Source organism: Artemia sp. Qi Xiang Cuo, chromosome 9, assembly GCF_049724085.1.
Source record: "Artemia sp. Qi Xiang Cuo chromosome 9, ASM4972408v1, whole genome shotgun sequence".
NCBI classification, from domain to species: Eukaryota; Metazoa; Arthropoda; class Branchiopoda; order Anostraca; family Artemiidae; genus Artemia; species Artemia sp. Qi Xiang Cuo.
This window is the reverse complement of record NC_142802.1, coordinates 60,064,861-60,089,459: the sequence shown is the minus strand read 5'-3', so window position 1 is coordinate 60,089,459 and position 24,599 is coordinate 60,064,861. Positions and strand designations below refer to the sequence as shown.

The 24,599-nt window shown below is 36.8% G+C and overlaps 1 protein-coding gene across 3 annotated transcripts in view; it reads left to right on the top strand.

Moving 5' to 3' along the window:
- LOC148948890 (uncharacterized) overlaps window positions 1-24,599 on the top strand; it is a 431,863-nt gene that overhangs the window by 71,972 nt on the left and 335,292 nt on the right. For all 3 annotated transcript variants that reach the window (XM_089094800.1, XM_089094801.1, XM_089094799.1), the window contains exon 3: window positions 15,384-15,508. In XM_089094800.1, coding sequence (XP_088950926.1) covers window positions 15,438-15,508 — 71 coding nt within the window. In that variant the 5' untranslated portion in view covers window positions 15,384-15,437. The remainder of the gene's footprint in view (window positions 1-15,383; window positions 15,509-24,599) is intronic.

Sequence of the window (24,599 nt, the reverse complement as noted above, 5' to 3'; positions counted from 1 at the left end):
GAATTTTTTCAAATATAATAATTGCTGCCGTTGCAATTGCATCATGACTCCTAGCCCTCTCCCCCTAATGCTGCTGGATGTATCGCTAGGCTATATACAAAAGTTGCCTCATTGTGTTCTTTTTTTGCAAATTGGCTTTATTTGACATTATGAACCAACTATTGATGAGAAATTAAAACAAAAGGTATGCAAACCCTTTAGATGAGCAGCCTGTTTTAACCAGCAAACACATCGGGCTGTAATTTGACCACTATATCAGTGGTGTCAATTGCGCGGAAGAGGCATTTGCCATTCCCTCCTTATTTCTTTGATTTGGCGTCACTGTAGTATATTCTTAACGTTTGCTTACCTTGGAATTAGTGTAAGCTATTCAAACCACGCTATCTTACCTTTTATAGCAGTTATTTTCTTAGTTAAAATATTTTCTTCAGGTGCGATAACGACGGAAACACCGGTTCATTAATTTTGTATTTCAGTAATTCCACTAACTTGTGTAGTAGAAGAGCCGCAGTTGCTCGAAAACTCAAAAAATTTAGTAGTTTTGTTAAATAAACGCTATCTTACCTTTTATAACAGTTATTTCCTTAGTTAAAATATTTTCTTCAGGTGTGATAACGACGGAAACACCGGTTCATTCATTTTTATTTCAGTAATTCCACTAACTTGTGTAGTAGAAGAGCCGCAGTTGCTCGAAAACTCACAAAATTTAGTAGTTTTGTTAAATAAACGCTATCTTACCTTTTATAGCAGTTGTTTTCGTAGTTAAAATATTTTCTTCAGGTGCGATAACGACGGAAACACCGGTTCATTAATTTTGTATTTCAGTAATTCCACTAACTTGTGTAGTAGAAGAGCCGCAGTTGCTCGAAAACTCACAAAATTTAGTAGTTTTGTTAAATAAACGCTATCTTACCTTTTATAGCAGTTATTTCCTTAGTTAAAATATTTTCTTCAGGTGCGATAACGACGGAAACACCGGTTCATTCATTTTTTTTTCAGTAATTCCACTAACTTGTGTAGTAGAAGAGCCGCAGTTGCTCGAAAACTCACAAAATTTAGTAGTTTTGTTAAATAAACGCTATCTTACCTTTTATAGCAGTTGTTTCCTTAGTTAAAATATTTTCTTCAGGTGCGATAACGACGGACACACCGGTTCATTAATTTTTTTTTTCAGTAATTCCACTAACTTGTGTAGTAGAAGAGCCGCAGTTGCTCGAAAACTCACAAAATTTAGTAGTTTTGTTAAATAAACGCTATCTTACCTTTTATAGCAGTTATTTCCTTAGTTAAAATATTTTCTTCAGGTGCGATAACGACGGAAACACCGGTTCATTAATTTTTTTTTCAGTAATTCCACTAACTTGTGTAGTAGAAGAGCCGCAGTTGCTCGAAAACTCACAAAATTTATTAGTTTTTTTAAATAAACGCTATCTTACCTTTTATAGCAGTTATTTTCTTAGTTAAAATATTTTCTTCAGGTGCGATAACGACGGAAACACCGGTTCATTAATTTTGTATTTCAGTAATTCCACTAACTTGTGTAGTAGAAGAGCCGCAGTTGCTCGAAAACTCACAAAATTTATTAGTTTTGTTAAATAAACGCTATCTTACCTTTTATAGCAGTTATTTCCTTAGTTAAAATATTTTCTTCAGGTGCGATAACGACGGAAACACCGGTTCATTAATTTTTTTTTTCAGTAATTCCACTAACTTGTGTAGTAGAAGAGCCGCAGTTGCTCGAAAACTCACAAAATTTAGTAGTTTTGTTAAATAAACGCTATCTTACCTTTTATAGCAGTTGTTTTCTTAGTTAAAATATTTTCTTCAGGTGCGATAACGACGGAAACACCGGTTCATTAATTTTGTATTTCAGTAATTCCACTAACTTGTGTAGTAGAAGAGCCGCAGTTGCTCGAAAACTCACAAAATTTAGTAGTTTTGTTAAATAAACGCTATCTTACCTTTTATAGCAGTTATTTCCGTAGTTAAAATATTTTCTTCAGGTGCGATAACGACGGAAACACCGGTTCATTAATTTTTTTTTCAGTAATTCCACTAACTTGTGTAGTAGAAGAGCCGCAGTTGCTCGAAAACTCACAAAATTTAGTAGTTTTGTTAAATAAACTCTATCTTATCTTTTATAGCAGTTATTTCCTCAGTTAAAATATTTTCTTCAGGTGCGATAACGACGGAAACACCGGTTCATTAATTTTTTTTTTCAGTAATTCCACTAACTTGTGTAGTAGAAGAGCCGCAGTTGCTCGAAAACTCACAAAATTTAGTAGTTTTGTTAAATGAATATTATCAATTTACTAGTTTCTTAGGACCACCTCGAGTTAACAAGTAAATTTACTAAAAGGTGGTTATTTTCTATAGCTAAAACTATTATGAAACTGAAACTATTATTTCCTACTACTTCAACTTTACTAAAAGTTACTTAATTTCTAAATTTAACGATTATGATCTTTTACTAATAAAATGGAAAACACTTTACGGTGCAGTACTCATTTTACATTGTACTTTTATTAAAGTCTTTCCTTTTTCTAAAAAATAAAAAATCTAGAGTAACCTAGGTGCATAATTACCGCTAAAATTTTAGTAACAAATGAATACGGTCCATTTTTTTTTCTGTGCCAATTTTTCCGAGAGAAGGTATCCTTTGACCAACGAGGCTGACTTTACTACTATTTCTCCTCTGTGCAGGCTTGAGATTAAAGTTAAGTTGAAGTTGGAGATGTTAGAACTTGGAAGTCAAAACAATCGTTTAATTCCCTTGTTAAAGAATGGCAGGGAACACAAATCAAACCTAAAAAGTTTCATGGGTATACGCTCTATGCTATGCAGTTAACAGGGAGAAAGACTACACTCCCTCATTTATTATCAAATAAGTTTCTCCAACTGTCCTGGAGTCAACTACAATAAGAACCACGATTCTGGGGAGCTTAGGTCTAAAGAAATTCCCAAGTAACATCTTGTCCCTATATTTGTCCCTATGTAGGACCAATGTTTGTCCCTATTCCCCCTGTGTACAGATTTGTGGATCTATATGGGGGTGCATATTGCTGTATATAAGGATTCACGGGTAGTGTAAGGATACCTTAGGGGGGGGGGGGTGAAAAGACGAAATAAAGTGTGTTTACAGGTCAACGTTTTCCATTTTTCCTGAGAAGTAGTCCTTTGGACCAATATTTCTCCCTATCCCCCCTATGTGCTAGTATGTGTGAATCTATGCAGGTGTGCTAGTATGTGTGAATCTATGCAGGTGTGCATACTGCTGTACATAAGAGAATCAGAAGCTATTGACCAAGTCTACTTTTTATGCTTAGTTTTTTTTTATTATTTTAGTGTCAAAGGACTATTTTAGCTTCAATTGTAAGTGGGACTAAAATAGAGTATGTTTCAAATGCCCTAAGACTACCCTTGTCAAAAATTTCGAGAACTATGAAAGTCCCAACATCCTAAGTGACTACGGAATGACTCTGTCAGTGACAGAAGTTACGAAAAATCAACTAGAGTTCGAAGGAAAAATGGTCGGAGTAGCTAGTTGCAAGTTCTGACCATTCCAAACAGGAATTGACTATATTGGATTGGTAAGGAATTAATTCTTAATCAAATTAAATAAAAAAAAAACTAGTTTTTTAAGCTGAAAGTAAGGAGCGACATTAAAACTTAAAACGAACAGAAATTATTCCGTAGGCCTATATGAAAGGGGCTGTCCCCTCCTCAACGCCTCGCTCTTTACGCTAAAGTTTTTATTGTTTTAAAAAATAAAGTTGTGAGACAGAGTCAAACTTTAGCGTAAAGAGCGAGGTGGTGAGGAGGGGACAGCCCCGGTCATATACGGACTACGGTGGGGGCATGTTAAGTTTTATTGTCGCTCCTTACTTTCAGTTTAAAAAACTTGTTTTTTTTATTTAATTTCTGATCGTTTTTCAGTTAATGTAGCTTTTATTTTGGCTCACCGTCATTGAATAAGTAAACAAAATTTGCATAAAAATTTTACTTTTCTTTTGCTAAATGGCTGTCTTTAAATTTGGTTCTGACGTAATTTACAAATTAACTTACGTAACGAACTTCTATATTCGTATATTTTTCTTCTGGCAAAAAATACAAAGTTGCAGATTTTTGCTGATATGAGCTTGAAACCTATGTTATAGGGTTTTCTGATACGATGAATCTGACTGTGTGATTTTCATTAAAATTCTTTCACTTTTAGGGGATGTTTCCCCCTTTAAAAATTCAGGTAAATTTTCTCAGGCTCTTAGCCTTTGATGAGTAATACTAAACTTAATAAAATTCATATATTTAGAATCAGCATTATAAGCCCATTCTTGTGATACTTTTATTGACATCACAGTTTCATTTTTAAAAGTTTCGATTACTATGGAGCCGTATAGCTTGTTTTTTTTTATTGTTTTTTATATTACGTATATGTTATTACGTATATGAGGGGGTTCTCCCCTTAGTCAATACCTCGCTCTTTACGTTAAAAGTTAAAAAAAAATTTAATTCACAAACCCCTGAATCACAAAGGCCTTTTAATTAGAATAGATAGCTCTTTTGAAAGCACGCCCCCTTCATAGAAATGTCCCTTACCCCAAAGAAACATCCTCCACGGAAAGATTCTTCCGAGTAACCCCCTCCTCCAGCCCCCCCCCCCACACGAAAAAAATTATTTCTGAAAATGTCTGTATACTTCCCAATAACCATACAATATGTAAGCAATGGGCAAAGTTCATAACTTGCAGCCCTTCCCCTGGGAACTATGGGGGATTAAGTCATCGTAAAAGACATATTTATTAGATTTTCAACTATGCTGAACAAAATGGCTATCTCAAAATTTTAATTGGGTGACTTTGAGAAAAAAATGAGCGTGGGAGGGGGGCTAGTTGCCTTCCATTTTTTTTGGTCACTTAAAAAGGGCACTAGAACTTTTAATTTCCGATCCAATGAGCCCGCCTACGATATTCTAGGACTACTGGGTCAATAGATTACCCCTGGGGAAAAGAAAAAAACAAACAAACAAATAAACACGCACCCGTGATCTTTCTTCTGGTAAAAAAAATGCAAAATTCCATATTTTTGTAGATAGGAGCTTGAAACCTCTGCAGTAGGGTTATCTGATACACTGAATATGATGGTGTGATTTTCATTAAGGTTCTATAACTTTTAGGGGGTCTTTCGCCATTTTTTCAAAAATCAGCCAAATTTTCTCAGGCGCGTAACTTTTGATGGGTAAAATTAAACTTGATGAAACTTATATATTTGAAATCAGAATTAAAATCTGCTTCTTTTGATATATCTATTGGTACCAAAATTCCGTTTTTTGGTGTTTCGGTTACCATTGAGCCGGGTCGCTCCTTACTTACAGTTCGTTACCACGAACTGTTTGATGACTAAAGTTTTAAATAAACACGCGACGTGAGGACTAGACAAAAAAATTAAATGATCCTTAAAAAAAAAAAAAATGGCTCTCTTGCATAAGTCTAAATGAAATCGGAACTGTGTTTTTTCGGTGCATAATTTTTAGACTCAACCAGAAGTTTCACATTTGTGCATCAGATCCTCTAGCATTTGTAGGATTCCATTCGATTTGGTTAGCCCACTCTGCCAACAGTTAATGTTTATGGCTTTGTCGAAATGCACTCGTAGCAAATTTTGAAAATATCTATCTTGACATTGTCTTTGACTTACCTTAGCTTTGACAATTTACGTTGGAATATTTAAACGCCAAGGACAAAAGTTTCAAATGTAATACAACAGGGGTCGGTAGCCTCTTTGGCCTGCGGGTCAAGACTATCTAAAGTGCGAACATTAAAGGGACGTGTGGGTCAGTAACTTTTTCATTAGACTTCTAGTGAACGAACCTTTGTCTACTGCAATGCTAATTACGTCATTAGATAATGTATCATTTTTACCTGACCATCACTATTTTTGGCCATATCAAACCCGGCAGCTCTGAACTGTTCTAGCTGGCACTGGCAACTTTTTGATTTTCTCAGTTAATTATTTTTTATTTGTGCATAATAAGCCATGAAATAAGTTTCTGAACAATTTGTGAAGGCGTTATTCAAAAGATCGCTGTCTCTAAATGGTTTTCCTTTGATACCAATGCTAGTAGTTGGTTCATTCTACGCTGTAGAATCTTTTATGTTAGCTTAACTTAAGACTTTGTCTTACGTTGTTTAATATTACGAAGCAAATTTTATTTGTAACGTAAGCAGGGCCAAGTAAACTCGAGCTCAGTATACAAGTTTAAGCTGCATAACTTCGCAGCGTGAAAAAAATTCAGCTTGGTAGCAATAAAATGAGATTTCGTGATGAGCAATTGATGATACTTGTCTAGAATCCGGTAAGGACGCCAGAAGTGAATTTTCGTTAATGCTAATGAAATAAAACAAAATAGGATAACAATATAATAGTTCACAAACAAATTTGGGCATTATATTTGCACATTATGGGGGGGGGATAAAGCATAGCATATATTAAATACGTAACCTAACCCAACCTAGGTACCTTTTAGTCCCCCTAAACCCTAAAAAAACTGAAGTTTAAATATAGCTCCCGGAGTGAGGAAACCTTTGTTTATACAGCGTCACATATAAATTTTCGGGTAATACCTATCTGATCTTCGCAATACAATTTTCGCGTGCTTACCGGATTCTAGACAAGTAGGCTACCCAATTGATAAGTTTTTGAAAATAAACTAATAACTCTTTTTTTTAAAAATCTCTTTACGCTTGATTAGAGCTTGAATACCCATCTCAATCCACATTTTTAGTTTTTAGGGAGTTTGCTTATGATAATTGTGATGGTCTTAGGTGATGATTGTGATGGGTTTATGAATTTTTACGTTAGCCTAATGCCAAAGACCTGCTCAAGTGTGAAAGGTTATACTGAACGTGGCTTAACTTGACCACTTAGCAGAGCCGTTCCTGGGGTTGGCGGCACCCTGGGAAAAATTAATTACAGCGCCCCCTCCCGACTCAAATATAAGCAAACAGCCGAATTAAAGCTAAAAATTGCGTCATAGTTCCCCCTCACCCTAGGAACTGCTCTACTGCCCACCATAGAAAATCACGCACTTTTTGGTGTAAACCGCTTTAGAACTGAGAGCTTAAAGTCAGCCCTCCTGACAGACGTAGCGCGGTTGTAGCTGGTAACAAAACTCTAAGATAAGATAAGATTAGTTTTAAAGCAACATTTAGTTTTAAGGCATAATGGGCCGATTACATAATTGTGGAGGGTCGACATATCCAATATCCGTAGAGACATAGTTACTGGACCCTTCTACTATGCTGAACAAAATGACTGTCTGAAATTTGAACTGGATGTGTTTCAAAAATGAATTGGGAGGAGGGCTACTTGCCCTCCTCCCAAACCACTTTTGAATCCGCCCTCCATTCACTTTTGAATCTTAAAATGGGTACTAGATCTTCCGATGTCCAATCAAATAAGCCCCCTTCCGATTCGAAGTTTATGCGACCATCCGTTCTCTAAAAACCTTACATGCCCGGGGCGTAACTGAAAATCCCTTGCCCCTGGGCTCTACAAGGTTGTTTCCATCCTGAAGGCATTGTTGTATAATCTTTGGAATATTGTGAACAAATGGCTATCTCGCAATTTTAATCGGATGCGTTTTGGGGAAACGAGGGTCTCAGGGGGGGGGGGTCTATTTGCCCTTCTTCTAAAGTTCGCTTAACCATCCCTTCCGTAAAAAAATTATATTTCCCAGGGGCTTAACTTTCAACCCATGCCCCTAGACTCGGGGGGGGGGGGGGTCTACTGAAAAGGTCTTGTTTTGTGATCTTTGAACTGTTTTTGAACAAATGGCTACCTTTAAATTTATACAGGATGCATTTGGGGGAAAAAGACCGTAAGGGGGGGTCTAGTTGCCCTCCGATCCGTTTGATTCTTAAAAAAGCACTAGAATTTCTTATTTCCAATCCAATAATCCCCCTCAAAAGTTTATACGACCACCCTTTCCATAAAAATCCTTATATTCCCCCCGTGGCATGACTTACAATCCTTGCCCTGAGGTCTGTGCGGGGTTGTCATCTTTATAGACATAGTTACTGGACATTTCAACTATGCCGAACAAAATGGCTATCTCAAAACTTTAATTGGATGTATTTGAGGAAATGATGGGCTTGGGAAGGGGCTGGTTGCCCACCAATTTTCTTTCGACTATTTAAAAGGGCATTAGAAATTGCAATTTCCAATCGAATGAGCCCTTTTGAAGTTTCTACGACAACTTCTTCTATACGAAGTGCGCTGCTCTAAAACCAAAAAAAAGGGGGGGGGTAGCTGCCCTCTGATCACTTTGACTCTTAAAAAGGGAATTATAAATTCTGATTACCTGTCTATTGAGCCCCCTCCGAAGTTTATACGACCACCCTTTCTATAAAAACTTTGTATACCCTAGGGTATAACTTACAACCCTTGCCCTGAGGATTTTCGGAGGGGGGGGGTTGTTATCGTCAAAGACATAATTTCCATACCTTTGAACTACGCTGAACAAAATGACCATCTCAAAATTTTGATTGGATGTGTTTGGGGAAATTAAAAGCGTGGGGGGGGGTGGGGGCTGGTCACCCTCGAATCACTTTCGACTATTTAAAAGGGCACTAGCCCTTTCAATTTACAATCGAATGGGCTCTTTATAAGTTTCTATGATAACTCCTTCTATGCGAAGTGCCCTGGTAAAAAAAAGTATTTTGTCCACATCGCTCTTTACTTAGGCAGCGCTATTGTGCTGCCTATGATAAAGAAGATGGTTTCAGGGTTATGCAAGAATATTAGCTAAATGAATGCGTTTTTAGAAGACAAAACCTTAACAGTTTTAATAAAAAGAAGAAAGAAAATAAAAAAGGAAAAAAAATCAAACCAATAACTGAGTGTAACAATTGTAATTTTTGGTTTGATTTGTTCTTTTTATCCTTTATTGATTAAAGATTTCTTCCCTTTTTAAAAGTTGTTATGGTTTAATTCTTTTTTCCCAATGCTCAGGACGCCTTGTTGTATACAGACTAAATGCATGTGTGATCGTTTCTCTTTTCCTTCCTACAGGACAGAGACCTGATGTTTTCAAGATTTTATTTTTTGGCTAGGTCCAGGGCTGTGGAGTCGGTCCACTTTACCACTAATTCCAACACTGCTTCCGCCTCCTGAAACATAATTGCCCCGACTCCGAAAATTTTCTGCAAAGTGCCATTTTTTAGTAGTATTTGGCTGGACTCCAGCTATTTTGTGTTTTTATAACTCCGATTCCAAAGGGTTTTGCATTATTTCTGTTACTCCGACTTTATTCTGCAAAAATTTACTAAACTCCGACTCCACAGCCCTGGTTGGGTTATGACAGGTCAGTTTGGCTTTTGTCTTTTGTTCTTCAAACACATCTTGGGATGGAGGAATCCCTCTATTACCCCCTCCCCCTCCCCCGCGTTTCTATGTGAAGCGGACTGTTTTCTATAACTAAAAGTATCCAAAAAAACGTTTCAATTCATTTTTTCGAAAGAATTCACTACATTTTTTCTAGTTCTCTGATTTATCTCATTTAGCTTTATCTCTCGAAACCACCAAGGCAAATAAAATATCTTACAACTATTTATTTTACTCTTGCTGAATAATAAATCCGTTGACAAGTTGAATTGTTTATGCTGTCAGTTCCCCGCTGCTATAACATGAAAGAAATAGTTCAGCCAGAAACAAAGTTTTTTACATTGTTTTGTTGTTCTCATTTTCCAAGATAGGTGATATTATATTTCTACTTGAAAGGGCGGCTAATAGCTACAGAATTTGAACTTTTTTTTTTACAATTGAATATAATGTGAAAGTGAAGTCACCATTTTAAGTTAGACATAAAGACTTAAATATTAGGCAATTCAGGTAGGTAAGGGCGGGGGGGGGTTTCTGACTTCAAGAGAATCTTAATATTCTTATATGTATTTTTATTCTTCATTTAATGTGCCTGTTGTTGTTTGCTCCTTTAAGTTTTTAATATTCTCCTATCATACATAACTGAAGCTCATAAGTTTGTCAACTTTCGTTTAAAATGTGATGCCATCTAGCAAACTATCGCAGAAATACTTCGTTAAAAATTCATATTTCTTTTGTCAATCACATAGGCCCATATTAGGTGCAGAAAAGCCAATGCATATTTAGTCATCTCCTGACTTTAGTATTCTTCAATATAAGGGGGAGGGGCCAGAGAAGCAGTATGTTAGAAATCATGATCACTCAATAAAAAGAGATTAGGGATATAGTTATTTATCGCTCTTTAAAAGCTGTTATATGAGTAATAGATTCCTATAGGCCTACCGTAATTTAACGTAAACTGCAGCATCCTCTTGATGCTGCAGATAAGCTGTTTTCCAAGCTTACGGGTTATCCGTCGAACCACCCTTAGAAGGATTTTGGTTTTAATGCTAGTTTCTTTGTTTTAATCTTTTAATGCTTCTAAAAGGATATATATATATATATATATATATATATATATATATATATATATATATATATATATATATATATAAACTTAGTTTTTTGATCTCATTATTTTTAAATTTTTTTAAGTCTTCTTTTCAAAGTTTCAATACATTGGCTGATGATCTTTTTTCATGTATGCCTATTCTTTTTTGTTTTCTTCTTCTTCTTTCTTCAAATTTTTTTTCATGTTCTATTCTTGCACTGTTGTCATTTATAGCTGCCCGTTCTGGTTTTATTTTACTTTAATTTTGCTGATTATCATTTGCAACTCATGTTCTTGCTTTGGAAATAAAACAGCTGAATAATACGACCGACTTTCCATGGGTCCTGGCCCATCAATAAAATAGAAAAAGGGAGAGAAAAAAGTTATCATCAAAAGGGTTAAGAAAATTTGAAGGGACGGTGAAAACTTCCAAAAATTGAAGGCCTACCTGCATTTCTGATACTGCTACAAAAATATACCTTAAACTTGAGAAAGTTATTGTTTATTGTTGAAAAATTCATCAAAATTTCTATGTCATGATTCAATACAACCAAATTTTGTTTCAATAGTTTTTTTTGTTAAGGTCTAAGTGTCCTGTAAGTTTCATTCCTGTAAGTTTATATTCCTATATCGCAAATCGACGGAACCAAATCTGTTCAACTTATTTTCTTTATTCATTGGTTCGAGAGGATCTCCTTTGGTCCAGCGTTTTTTAGCCAGTTTCAGGTGTCACATATCGACACAACGAACTATTTCAGTGTCTTTTTGTCTTTATTGAGGCCTAGCTAGCCCTGTCTACATGTTCTCAAGTTTTAAGCCTGTTAGATAAAAGTTTTCAGATGCAAATTTCGGGACCATTTCCCCACCTATTAGATACGGATTTTAGGTCCACTATTGGGCGTGACGAATTTATACATTTAAAATTAAATAATTTTTTCTACATGTGAGTACACCTGCCCCGGGACTTTAGGAATGTAATTGTCAAGCCAATTGGAAATACAGAATTTATGGCCCAATTTTTAGGCGTCACTAATCTTTAAGTCTTTTGTCTGGGATGATCAAAAACATCCGAAGTCTAAAAAATCTTTTTGATCTGGACAATAGTTTTTGGCCCATTTTCGAGCAAAACAAGATCGTCTTCCAGGTTTTTTTTCTATGCATTGTGGTCTCCTTGTCCTGGACATCTACGCATATAAGTTTTTATGAATGTGTTCAAATTTAAAAACATAAAAACAGAAGTTTTTACGACGCATATATGTTTTTCAGAAAAAAATTGTTGGTCCTTTTTGGGCGATCACAATATTTGATATTAAAATTGTTTTGATCTCTCATCCTCCCCCTCAAACACAAAGTCTTCTGATTTACCTTGCTACTTCACCGTGAATAAAAGATCCCGCAGGGGCACATGTTGCAAGAAATTTGGGTTCATCGGAGGATCAAAAATCGGGAAATTTTTGCCCCACTCCTCATCAAATTTTGAAGTTCCCTTATCAACCCCTTTTAACAAACAAATTTTGAAGTTCCCTTATCTTATCCCAAAACCTCCTGGAAGTTTCGTCTTAGTCCTGGAAATCTTTCTTGAGGTATTGCAGATACACTAATTGAATTATTTGGATTTACGTAGTGTCAATGGATTTCCCTGACGACTTCTCTGTGCACATGAGGCCCACCGGGCTCATAGTGCAACACTGTTAGAAGGATCGGAGACGAAGAATTCATTGCCCCTCCTTTATCTCCTCCCTCCGAGTAAACAATTGAGGTCTACTTGGCCTCTCCGACATTTTTGAAAATTCGAAATCCATTTATCGAACCGTTCTAGAGATATAAGTAGCCTACGCCATTTTGATAATTTGAGGCCGCGAAGTGTTTTCAATTTACCTTGCTAGTTATCAGTGAGTAGACTCTAAGTCCCATAGGGGGATTATATTTCTAAAACTTTAAGTGGATCAGAAAGAAAACATTTTTATTCCTCCCCCCTCCTGTGATCCTTCTTCAACTACTACTACTACTAACAACTCACCGCATCACCAAGCTGCCTGAGGCCAACACAGCTACGCACGCTCCTCCTCCATCCCAATCTATTCAAAGCCTCCCTTTTTACACCCTCCCATGAAGTTCCCATTTCTTTTAAATCTTTCTTATGACGTCCTCCCACCCCAGACGAGGACGAACTGCTTTCCGTTTAGCCCTAGACAGTTGGCCGAAAAGAACAATCTTTGGCAATCTGTCATCCTTCATCCGCACAACGTGCCCTAGACATCTTTACCTTTCTTTCATTATAGCCCTAGAGAGCAGTATTGAACCACATTTTTCGTATAGCCTATTGTTTGAAATACGGTCAGTCAGCCGGGTACCCAGAACAATCCTTAATCATTTTCTCTGGAAAACATCAAGCAAATCTTCATCCGCTTTTCGGAGCGCCTATGCTTCAAAGCCATATCTGACCATTGTCATCACTGTAGCTTCTAATATTCTAATCTTGGTTTGCAGACTTACCTTCCTATTCTTCCAAACTTTTTTTTAACTGTGAAAATACACCCTGAGCCTTGGATATTCTGCTTTTGACGTCTTAACTGCTCCTACCATCTTTACTAATAATACTACCAAGGTAAGTGAAGCTGCCCACCTGATCAATCTTTTCATTACCCAACTTCACCTTTTCGTCTTCACTTATTCCTAGCCTTAGTGACTTAGTCTTCTTAACAATAATTTTTAAACCTATTCTATCACCCTGAACTCTCAAAACCTCTAAAACTTAATTAGTTTTGATCACACTTTCTTTTATGATGCATAATTTGTCAGCATTATCTACGTCAATGAGAGTTTTTTCTCCCCATTTGACTCCCTGTCTCCCATTGCCTTTCCTGTGCTCCTTAAGACAAAGTCCATCAAAATAATCCATGTAAAAGGGGATAGAACGCAACCCTGCTTAACTCCTGATTTAATACAAAACCAGCTGCTAACCTCATTTCCTACATTAACTGCAGGAATGTTATACTCGTACATAGCATTAATCACGTTAATGTATTTGTCTGGTATACCATACAAGGATAAAACCTTTACTAAAGCTCTTCTATCAACAGAATCGAATGCTTGCTCATAATCTGTAAAACTGAGGAACAAAGGTGTTTGAAAACTCAGGCACTTGTCAATTATTAACCTAAGAGTGAAAATTCGGTCGATACATCCTCTACCTTTTCTAAAACCGCACTGCTCTTCTCTTAAAGCTTTGTCTACGGCATCTCTCAGTCTAAAAAGTATCATATTACTAAGTAATTTACTACCTACAGAGACCAGACTAATCCCTCGATAATTACCACACTCACTTTTATCACCTTTTCGTATAAAGCGGCTTAATTAAGGTTTTCCTAAAATCGTTAGGTACTTCCTATTTTTCAAAAATCATATTCATAATCTTCAGTAACTTATTTCTAACCTCAGAGCCACCATATTTAAGAAACTAATTTTCCACCCTAGCAGCACCTGGAGCCTTATTATTTTTTAGTCCTTTTAGTACTTTCGCTAATTCCTCCTCATAAAACAAATCTTCCTTCACATCCAAGGTATCACAAACTTTTTCATTTTCCTCTGTATCTCTTCCTTCAACTCCATCTTGGTTAAACAAATTCTCAAAATGTTCGGCCCATCTCTCTTTAGTTTTTTCCTTGTCGCTAATTGCGGCCCCATTCCTATCTTTAGCTGGACCAAGTCCACATTGACCACTCCCTCTCAATTTGTTAACATGCCAGTACAATATTTTACTATTATGCCGTCTAGCTGCATCTTCTAGATCCTCGGCAATTTTATCCATGGCCTCCACTTCACACCTCCTTAGTTCGTATTTTAATGCTTTCTACACTTTCCTTACATTCCTTTTGCTTTCATATTATCTATCACTAAGGTAATTCTTGTACAAGTCCTTTCTCCTTTCTATCAGTCCTTATCCTTCTTCAAGCCTATCTAAAATTTTTGATTTCCGATTGAAGGAGCTCCTTCATAAGTTCCTATGACCACGCCATCCATAGGTAGTGGCCGGGAACAAAAATAACTTTAAGACATGAGGTTTAAGCTTTTAGACATGCTAGCAGGGGCGAACCTCCAGCATTTTTCTTGGGGGGGGGCAAGAGGGGTCCATATCTGGATAGTCAAACGGCAGGGGATGTATAATATTTTTTTCTCCGCATTATTGGGGGGCAACTCCCCTTCCCCCCTTGCCACCCCAAACGACGCCCCTGCATGCTAGTGCGGTGCCTTGGATCTGAAATACGATGATGCTTACCATACCAACCCGTTCGGCAGTCTAATTTTACCTCGGTTTAGATATGCTCATTTTGGCAAAAATAACACTCCTCCTCCCTATCAACCTTATTATATCCGATATGCAGTAAATAAACATGGTTTGTACCTGTTACGCATACATATTGCGAAATGTGCTGAGGGATGAGGCTGGAGTATTTGAAAAATAGTCACCTGAAATTCATTTTTTTTTTGTCCCTCCCTAGGAAAAGTCCCCTTTCCCCCCCCCCCCCGTGAAAGAAATTTAATGCATATGCCGGGCTTAGATAGTGCAGATGTAATAATTACCTAATTAAATTTAAGCATGCGTTGAGTCAAATTGGCTAAACTGTTCTGTGACCAAATAATTTACTTTGGGGTGTTAATCCTTATTTTCAGGGAATATCCCACTGAAATTCTAATTTAAAAAATGAATTAAATGCTTTGACTGTACAGTCTTAAAAAAGTAAAAAGTAGACGTCTTCAAAATGGCCTATGAGGCTCAGAAGGCCGACAAGTTGATTTCCTCACCAGAGTCGAGTATTTTTAATTTGTAGGATGTGCGGTTCCCATTATCTTGTAACCTGAAGAGAAACAGACTCTCACAGTAGTATGTAAATCTCCCCCTTTTCTTTTCTAGGCTTTGTTGTGACAGTTGAAGTTCAGATGAAGTTATTTTCGCACCAGGAGGACCATGAGTAATGGGTCTTCGTCCCCTACTGGAAAAAAGAGAAAGAAGCCTGATACTAAGCCCTTATCTCAACTGTAAGATTGTGGAAAACCTGTTTTTGATTAAGTCCATGTCTGACTTTTTTTTTCTGTCGGATGCTATTCTTTTTAGCTCCTTTTATTGTGTAGAATATCAGACATACAGACAAGGGAAGCATTTATTATAATTAAGTTTTATTTTAGTCTTACTAAAGTATAGTAACCTAGAACACTGGCCTAAAACAAAAATAAAAACATCTTATATCCTTAAGAGTTTTCGTACCCTTAAGGGGTCATTATTTTGTGTTCATCAGTATTAACACAATATACTGATTTTCTTATATGTTGGCCTATAATTCTTAACAAAATTAAAAATGTATATTTGATTTTTCTTTATTACTAAATGAATAATGCACTCTCTAAGAACAACTTTTCTGACCTCTCCTCCTTTCCCAAGGATTGGACGTTTGTGCACCTCTATCAGATCAAAGGAATTTTTTCACAAGTATCTTAGAAGTTTAAGGCAACCAATCGGCCAGTCCAAAATGCCCGAAATCGGCATATCAGTATTTATAATGGGTCTGGAGCTTGTCTCTACAAAATGTTTAGACGAAATATGCTTCATTTTTATGTAGATTCAAAGTATTTAGCCTTTTCTAAGGATTTCGTTGTCATTAAAATTTCGGAAGCTCTTCCAGGAAAGGGTCTCTTAAGATTCCAGCGATAATCCCTATGCAACGTGGAATATTCGGATTCCGCATGAAGAACGAAGGATAAATATGTATCTAAGATAATCTGAAATTTCGGTTGAAATGTGCTCCAGTTGGAAGTTAAATTCTGGAAACTGTCCTATTAAAATGTGCTCTGAAAATTTGAACAATAATCCCTGGGCAACGTTGGATAGTTGAATTCCGCAGGAAATATAAAGGATATACATTGATCAAAAAATTATGTACAAAATTTTAAACAAAATGTGCGTAGATCAATAAATTAACATTTTTCTGGTCTCTGCAAACGTTTGGATTTCCCCTACCAGTGTAAACTAGGTTATTTTGTATACACTTCAAATGCTTATAACTTTTGACTGAATCATATTTCGTCAAGGGTTGCCCCTCCTCCTTCTGCGAGAGAAATATTTATGAAAATAGGGCATGACAGAAGCAATAACGATAATTAATAATATACTGATAAAATGGTGACGTATCGAGGGAACTCCCCGTGAGATCTCCAATGATTGGTCCAAACGATCTCCCCCTCTCGTGGTCGTACCCATTTGTATTAGTGTTCTTAGACATACATAATAAATCCCTCACATTAAACATCTCAAAAGTTTTTCGTGTGAAATTAGACTCTTTTTTCTTTGCTGAAGACAGTTGAACTAACCTAGGATTCAACAGTCAATGATCAATGGACAAACAGTCTTGGAGCGACTGTAAAGGCTTTCCGCTTTCAATTTTGAAATGCTCTTTTTGGGTTACTTTTTGAACGTCTTCTTGTTTCCCATTTCCCCGACGGCAACCCTGGAACTAAAATGTTCGAGGTTTTTGACAAGATATACCAAATATCGAGATGATTGTAAGATACTCTTGGGTTATACTTGTACGTAGGAAGGAAGATGATTTCTCTCTTGAAGTTTTTGTAATATTGCGCGAGAATCCCCTTTTTTGTTTTGTTTATATTTTGCTCAGCAAATATCTCCTTATTCGGGTAAAGGGATGGGATTTTGATCTTAAAATCGGGGATGTAAAATAAATCCACCCCTCTTTCGAAATAAAATTATTTTTGTTATCAGCATTTTGTTCTACCCCCTCCCCCCCCCCCTAAAAAAAAAAAACAACAACAATTACTAGTCTTCAACCATAACGAACCGACTTCACGACCGATAAACGAAAAACATCTGGAGACCTTTAGGAATCCTGAAGACTTTTCGATGAAGTAGACTTAAGGAGGGAAACTGGTAAAAACATGTTCAAATAAGATGGAACCATTTGTTTGGTGGAACCAGTTTCAATAGTATTGATGATCAGGCTCTTCAGTTTGTTTCAAATCGAAATATAATAGAGCTTCACGGAAGGATTAGGATCAAGCGAAGGACGCAAATGAAGCACTTACAGGATTTCTTTTTTCCGTTTTTATTCGGCGAGTTGCCCATAGCTTTTCCCCTAATTTTTTTAGCCCTGTGCCTTGCGGCAAATGTTCTTTTTTGGCAATTCTGGCAACAGTCACCAGAGCTAGCTTAATTTGATCTAGCTTACTTAACCTGCCATGATTTGTCCAAGCCAATCTAGGCCTGTTTTGTAAGACTAGATTCGAGGACAGTCAGTTTTTGATAACAGTACAATTTTGATGTATTATCAAATATTATCAATATATTTTTAATATAGTGAAACAAAAGAATAGTTTCATTACGAAAAGATTAAACTTGCATAGAAATAAGTACTGTTATACATTATTATCCTCTAACTCAAAACAGGGTCCCAGGTAGAAATATGACATCTTTATATTGGTGCCCAGGCTGGTAGAAAAAGGGATATATGGTATCCTATCGTTGGTAAATTTGGTATAGGAAAGGAAAACAGTACTGGTTATGGAACGCTGCAATTTTTGTTGGTATAGCAATCTAGTTATAAGCAATACAGTATTTGGTAATAAAATGACCCATAAGTTAACATGGTATTCACATGATGGTAAGACAGCTAGCCTTAATGATTTTGTTATTGTTAATCGAGGACTGGCAGGATCGATACAAGAAACTAGGGTATATAGAAGTGCTGTTATGGATGTGCAAAGTAAAGATCATCATCTACCAGTGTCTAGTATAAATCTAAAGCCGAAATTTAGGTAACTACGTTCCAGGGAGCTATTACGTTGATGGATTCCAGAATGAGAATCATAGGCAGCGCGCTAGCGCTGACTAAGTAAAGAACGATGTGGACACAATGTTTGTTCTTTTTTTTCTCCATACCCGGGCACTTCGTATCGAAAGAATTGTCGTAGAAACTTCGAAAAGGGCTCATTCGATTGGAAATTAGAGTGGCTAATGCCCTTTTTAATAGTCGAAAGTGATTGGAGGGCAACACGCCCCCCCCCCCACGCCCATCATTCCCCCAAATATATCCAATCAAAATTTTGAGATAGCTATTTTGTTCAGCGTAGTTGATTTCCAGATAGAAAATATGTTTTTTAGGAGGACACACCCTCACAACCCTCTGGGCCAGGGTTTTAAGTTAGGCCCGGAGGGCATATAAGAACGATGTTGCCACAATGTATAATTTATTATTTTTTTTTTCCTTTAGAGCAGGACACTTCATATGGAAGGGTTCGTCGTAGAAACTTCAAAAGGGGCTCATTCGATTGGAAATTGAAAGTTATAGTGCCCCTTTTAATAGTCGAAAGTGATTGGAGGGCAACTACCCCCCTCACAGCCGTCATTCCACCAAACACATCCAATCAAAATTTTGAGATAGCCATTTTGTTCAGCGTAGTTGATTTCCAGATAGAAAATATGTTTTTGAGGAGGACACTCCCCCACAACCCTCAGGGCAAGGATTTTAATTAGAAACTTCAAAACAGGCTCATTCGATTGGAAATTCAAAAGGCTAGTGCTCTTTTCAATAGTCGAAAGTGATTGGAAGGCATCTAGCCTCCCCCACGCTCATCATTCCCCCAAACCCATCAAATCAAAATTTTGAGATAGCCATTTTGTTCAGCGTAGTTGATTTCCAGATAGAAAATATGTTTTTTAGGAGGACACTCCCCCACAACCCTCAGGGCAAAGGTTTTAAGTTATGCTTTGGGGGCATATAAGGTTTTTATAGAAGGCGTTGTCGTAGAAACTTCAAAAATGCTTATTCGATTGGAAATTCAAAGAGCTAGTGCCTTTTTAATAGTCGAAAGTGATTGGAGGGCAACTAGCTATGCCCCCCTCCCATCATTTCCCCAAACTCATCCAATCAAAATTTTGAGATACCCATTTTGTTCAGCGTAGTTGATTTCCAGATAGAAACTAGGTTTTTGAGGAGAACACTCCCCCACAGCCCTCAGGGCAAGGGTTTTAAGTTATGCCTTTGGGGTATATAAGGTTTTTAAAGAAAGCGTTGTCATAGAAACTTCAAAAAAGGCTCATTCGATTGGAAATTCAAAGGGCTAGTGCCCTTTTTAATAGTCAAAAGTGAATGGAGGGCAACTAGCCCCCCTCCTCCCCACGCCCAGCATTCCCCCAAAACATCCAATAAAAATTTTGAGATAGCCGTTTTGTTCAGCGTAGTTGATTTCCAGATAGAAAATATATTTTTGAGGAGAACACTTCCCCATAACCCTCAGGGCAAGAATTATAAGTTATGCACTGGGAGAATATAAGGTTTTTATTGAAATTTTTGTCGTAGAAACTTGAAAACGGGCCCATTCGATTGGAAATTCAAAGAGCTAGCACCCTTTTTTAAAGTCGATAGTGATTTGACAGCAACTAACCCCCCTCTCACGCCCAGCTTTTCCCCAAACACATCCAATCAAAATTTTTAGATATCCATTTTATTCAACGTAGTTGAAAGTTTTGGAAATTAGATCTTTAAGGATGACAACCCCTCCCCCCACAGCCCTCAGGGCAAGGGTTGTAAGTTATGCCCCAGGGGCATACAAAGTTTTTATTGAAAGCGTTATCGTAGAACCTTCAAAAGGGCTCATTCAATCAATTGGAAATTGAAAGGGTTAATGCCTTTTTTATTAGTTGAAAGTGATTGGACAGCGACTAACACCCTTCTCACGCCCACCATTTTCCCAAACACATCCAATGAAAATTTTGAGATATCCATTTTGTTCAACGTAGTTGAAAGTTCTGGAAATTAGGTCTTTTAGGATGATAAAAGAGCCCTCAGTGCAAGGGTTGTAAGTTATGCCCTGGGGGCAATTAAAGTTTTTATTGAAAGCGTTGTCGTAGAAACTTCAAAAGGGCTCATTCAATTGGAAATTGAATGGTGAATTTTTTCACCAGGTGAATTTTTTAAATATAGTGGTTATGAAGTTAGAGATAAATTACTGAAGATTATTTATATGATTTTTGAAAAAGGGCAGTACCTAGTTATTTTGGGAAAACTCTAATTAAACCCCAGTTTAAGAAAGGTGTAAGAGTGACTGTGGTAATTTTAGAGGCATTAGCTTGGTTTGTGTAGGAAGCAAATTACTTGGTATATTGATACTTTTTAGACTTAGAGATGATGTTGATAATGTTTCAAGAGAAGAACAGTGTAGTTTTAGGAAGAGAAGCGGATACATAGGCCGAATTTTCGTTCTTAAATTAATAATTGAGAAGTGCCTAAGTCATCAAACACCCTTAGTTCTCAGTTTTACGGATTATGAGCAAGTGTTTGATTCAGCTGATAGAAGAGCTTTTGCGAAGGTCCTATCCTTATATGGTATGCCATATAGATACATTAAAGTGATTAGTGCTATATACGAGAATAAATTAAATGAGGCTATTGGCTGGTTTATGATTAATTCAGGAGTTAAGTAGACTTGCGTCTTATCCCTATTTGTGTGGATCATTTCGATGGACTTTGTCCTAAGGAGCAAAACAGAAGTAGGCTAATGTGAGAATACGAAATCAATTGGGAAAGTAAACTCGCCTAGATTTAGATTTTGCTGATATTGGTAAATTGCTTAATCCGTAGATAAAAATATGTAACCACTTCCAGGTTTGGGGTTACAAGCTCAAGCATATTTGGGAATTCTTACTCTTTAGTTTCTGAAAAATCGCCTGTCTGTAAAAGTATATTGCTGTAGTTTAGATTCCATTGGCTTAAACTTCAGACACCCCAGTTGAAAGTCACTTATCATGTCAGTTCCTCTTTTGCTGCAAACCTGTGTTTTATACGTCGGTTACGTCGGTTACGTCGAGAAAATGAGCAGGTTTGTTCAGTTTCTGACATTTGTCTCGCAGTTTCTGAAATGTCTGACGACATTTTTGACAACCATTTTGACAATATAATATTTTCTTTCCTGACCAGTCCGTCAGGACTTGTGGTTGCTGTTTTTTTTTCTTCAGGAATAAATCTTATCTCATAACCCATGCATAAAATTCTTTGCTAATGAATCCAAAAGCTTCAGCGTTTCATGCTTCTGTCTGTGGAAAATACCTGACTGTGATTACAGCTGATAACTGAAATTTTTCTTTACTCCAGTAATATAGTCAACGAACATCAAAAGTACTTTTATGAAATAATTTTGAGCGCACTCGGGAAAATTTCAGTTTGCATAAGAAAGGTATCAGATAGTGTTGCCTTTAGTAAAGGTTATAAGGCTTCATAGTTTTTATTTATTTTTTTCAGAGGCACTTCATATGAATGGTGTGATCCTATAAACTTTGAAGGGGGCTCATTCGATTGGAAATTGGAAGTTATAGTTCCTTTTTTAAGAGTCAAAAGGAACCGGAGGGCAGCTATCCTTTCCCTCCCTGCCCTCTTTTTCTCAAATGCATCCGATTGAATTTTTGAGACAGTCATTTTGTCCAATAGGGATCAAAAATCATGTAACAAAATCTACGGGGTTAACAACCCTCCCTCCCATAGCCCGGGCGCAATTGTTGTAAGTTATGCCCCTGAGTCATATAAGGTTTTTATGGAAGGAGTGGGTATAAATTCCGGAGGGGGTTTATTTGATTAGAAATTGAAAGTTCTAGTTCCATTTTAAGAGTCAAAAGTTATCGGAGGACAACTAGTCCTTCTGAAACGTCCTTTTTCCCCAAGTCAATCCCGTACAAATTTTAAGATGGTCATTTTGTTCAAAATAGTCCATGTATCATACAACGATGCATTTGGGTTGACACAGCCCTACAAAGCCCGGGGTCGAGGGTTTTAGGTTATTCCCCGGGGGCATATACGGTTTTATGGAAGGGAACGGCGTATAAACTTTAGAGGAAGCTCATTTGATTGGAAATTGAAGTTCTAATTCACCATTTTAAGAGCCAAAAGTGATCAGAAGGCAACAGACTCCCTTAGGCCCCCCTTCCCCCAAATGTATCTGATCGAAAATTTGAGATAGCCATTGTGTTCAATTTGGTCCAAAGATTATATAATAAGGCCTTCGGGGTTGATACATCCCCCAGAGCCCTGGGGCAAGGGTTGTAAGCTATGCCCCGGAGGCATATAAAGTTTTTATGGAAAAGGTGGACGTATAAATTTTGGACGAGGCTCATTTGTTTGGAAATTGAAAGTTTTATTTTCCTTTTAAAGAGTCGAAAGTGATCAGAGAGCAAATAGGTCCCCTCCACGCCCTCTTTTCCCCAAATACATCCGATCCAACTTTTGAGATAGCCATTTTTCCAAAATAATCCAAAGATCATATAATAATGCCTTGGGGATTGGCACAATCCCCAGAGGCCGGAACAAGGGTTGTAAGTTATGCCTCAGGAGCATATCAGATTTTATTGAAGTGGTGATTATATAAGCTTTGGAGGAAGCTTATTTGATTGAAAATTAAAAGTTCTAGTTCCTTTTTAAGAGTCAGAAGTGATTGGAGGGCAACTAGCCCCCTCCCATTGCCTCTTTTCCCCAGATGTATCGGATCGAAATAATGAGATGGTCATTTTTTTCAAATAGTCCAAATGTCAAATAGCTATGGTTCCAGGTTTGAAATCCCCGCCTCCTGCTCTCGGGGAAAGGGCTATAAATCATGCTAGTTAGCCATCGTTATAATATACAGTTTTTTGGATGGTGTGGTCGTATACACTTTGGAGGAGGCTCATTCGATCGGAAATCAAAATTTCCTTTTCTGTTTTTACGATCGATAGTCATCAGAGGGTAACCAACCCCCCCCCTCTCGTACATTTTTTCCCAAATGTATCTCATTAAAACTTTGAAATGGCTATTTTGTTGACAATGGTCTAAAATTCAATTAACTATAACTTAGGGGTTGAAAAATCCCCCAACGCTCCCGGGCAAGGTTTGTAACTTTTGCAAGTTGCCCATTGTTGACGTCTAAGGTTTTTGTGGAAGGGGGGGTTGTATTAACTATGAAGGGGGTTCATTCATGGGAAATTGAAAATTCTAGTTCCTTTTTAAGATTCAAAAGTGATGGACTGGTGAAAGGGCACCCTGCCCACCCCCACCCCCTAAACCCCAAATGTATCTGGTCAAAACTTTAAGATAGCCATTTTGTTCAAAATAGTCCAAATGCAAAATAACTATGCTTCCGGGGTTGAAACCCCCTCCCAGCCCCCGGGGAAGGGCTGGGAGTTATGTAAGTTGCTTAGACTATTGTTACTTTGGCACTTTCTTTACTTTGATACTTGAGTTTTCTGATTTACGGCGCAACTTTGATTTCCAGGGCAAAGGCTGTAAGTTATGCAAGTTGCTTATTGATCCTTTGATATTTTGTATACTTGATACTTTCTGTACTTTGATACTTTGTTATTTTGATGCTAGTTTTGATACTTTGATGCAACTTTGACGTTGAAAAAAAAATGATTTGAAATGGAGAATTTAAAAAAACTTGAAACTTTGGCAATAAAAAAAAAATCAAAAATTAATTAAAAAAAAATTCATAAAAAGAAGTTTTTCAAAAAAAAAAATAACGGCCATATTAAAACTCAGAACAGCAGAAATAAAAGTATAATAATTCAAACTCAAAACGACCAGAAATTACTTTTAAAAAATAGAAGAAACCCAAAACAAGCAAAATTAAATAATTAATCACAGCAACCGAACATACAAAAAGTATCATATAAATGAATAAATAAATCTTAAACGAGTAAAACTTAAATTGAATAAGTAAATCAAGCTTAAAATGAACAAAAAATCTTTTACTGTTAAAGAATAAATAGAACCAAAACGAACAGAAATTAAAAAAACAATCATAGCAAGCAAAATGCAACAGGTACTAATATAAAGGAATAAATGAATCTTAAAGCGAGTAAACTTAGGTTGAATATTCAAATTAAGCTTAAACGAGCAAAACTCACTACAAACAAGAGTTTGGCTACCGCCCCCTTCCCTTACGGTAAAGTGTAAAGCATTTTGCATCATTGGCGCTTTACTGAAAACTGTTTGTCTTGAACAGTTTTGGAAAGAACTAATAAAATTAAACTGAATATTAGTAGTAAGCTATCTAGTACTTTCACCAGTGATTGCGTAATATGCCTTACCACGGGTCAGTC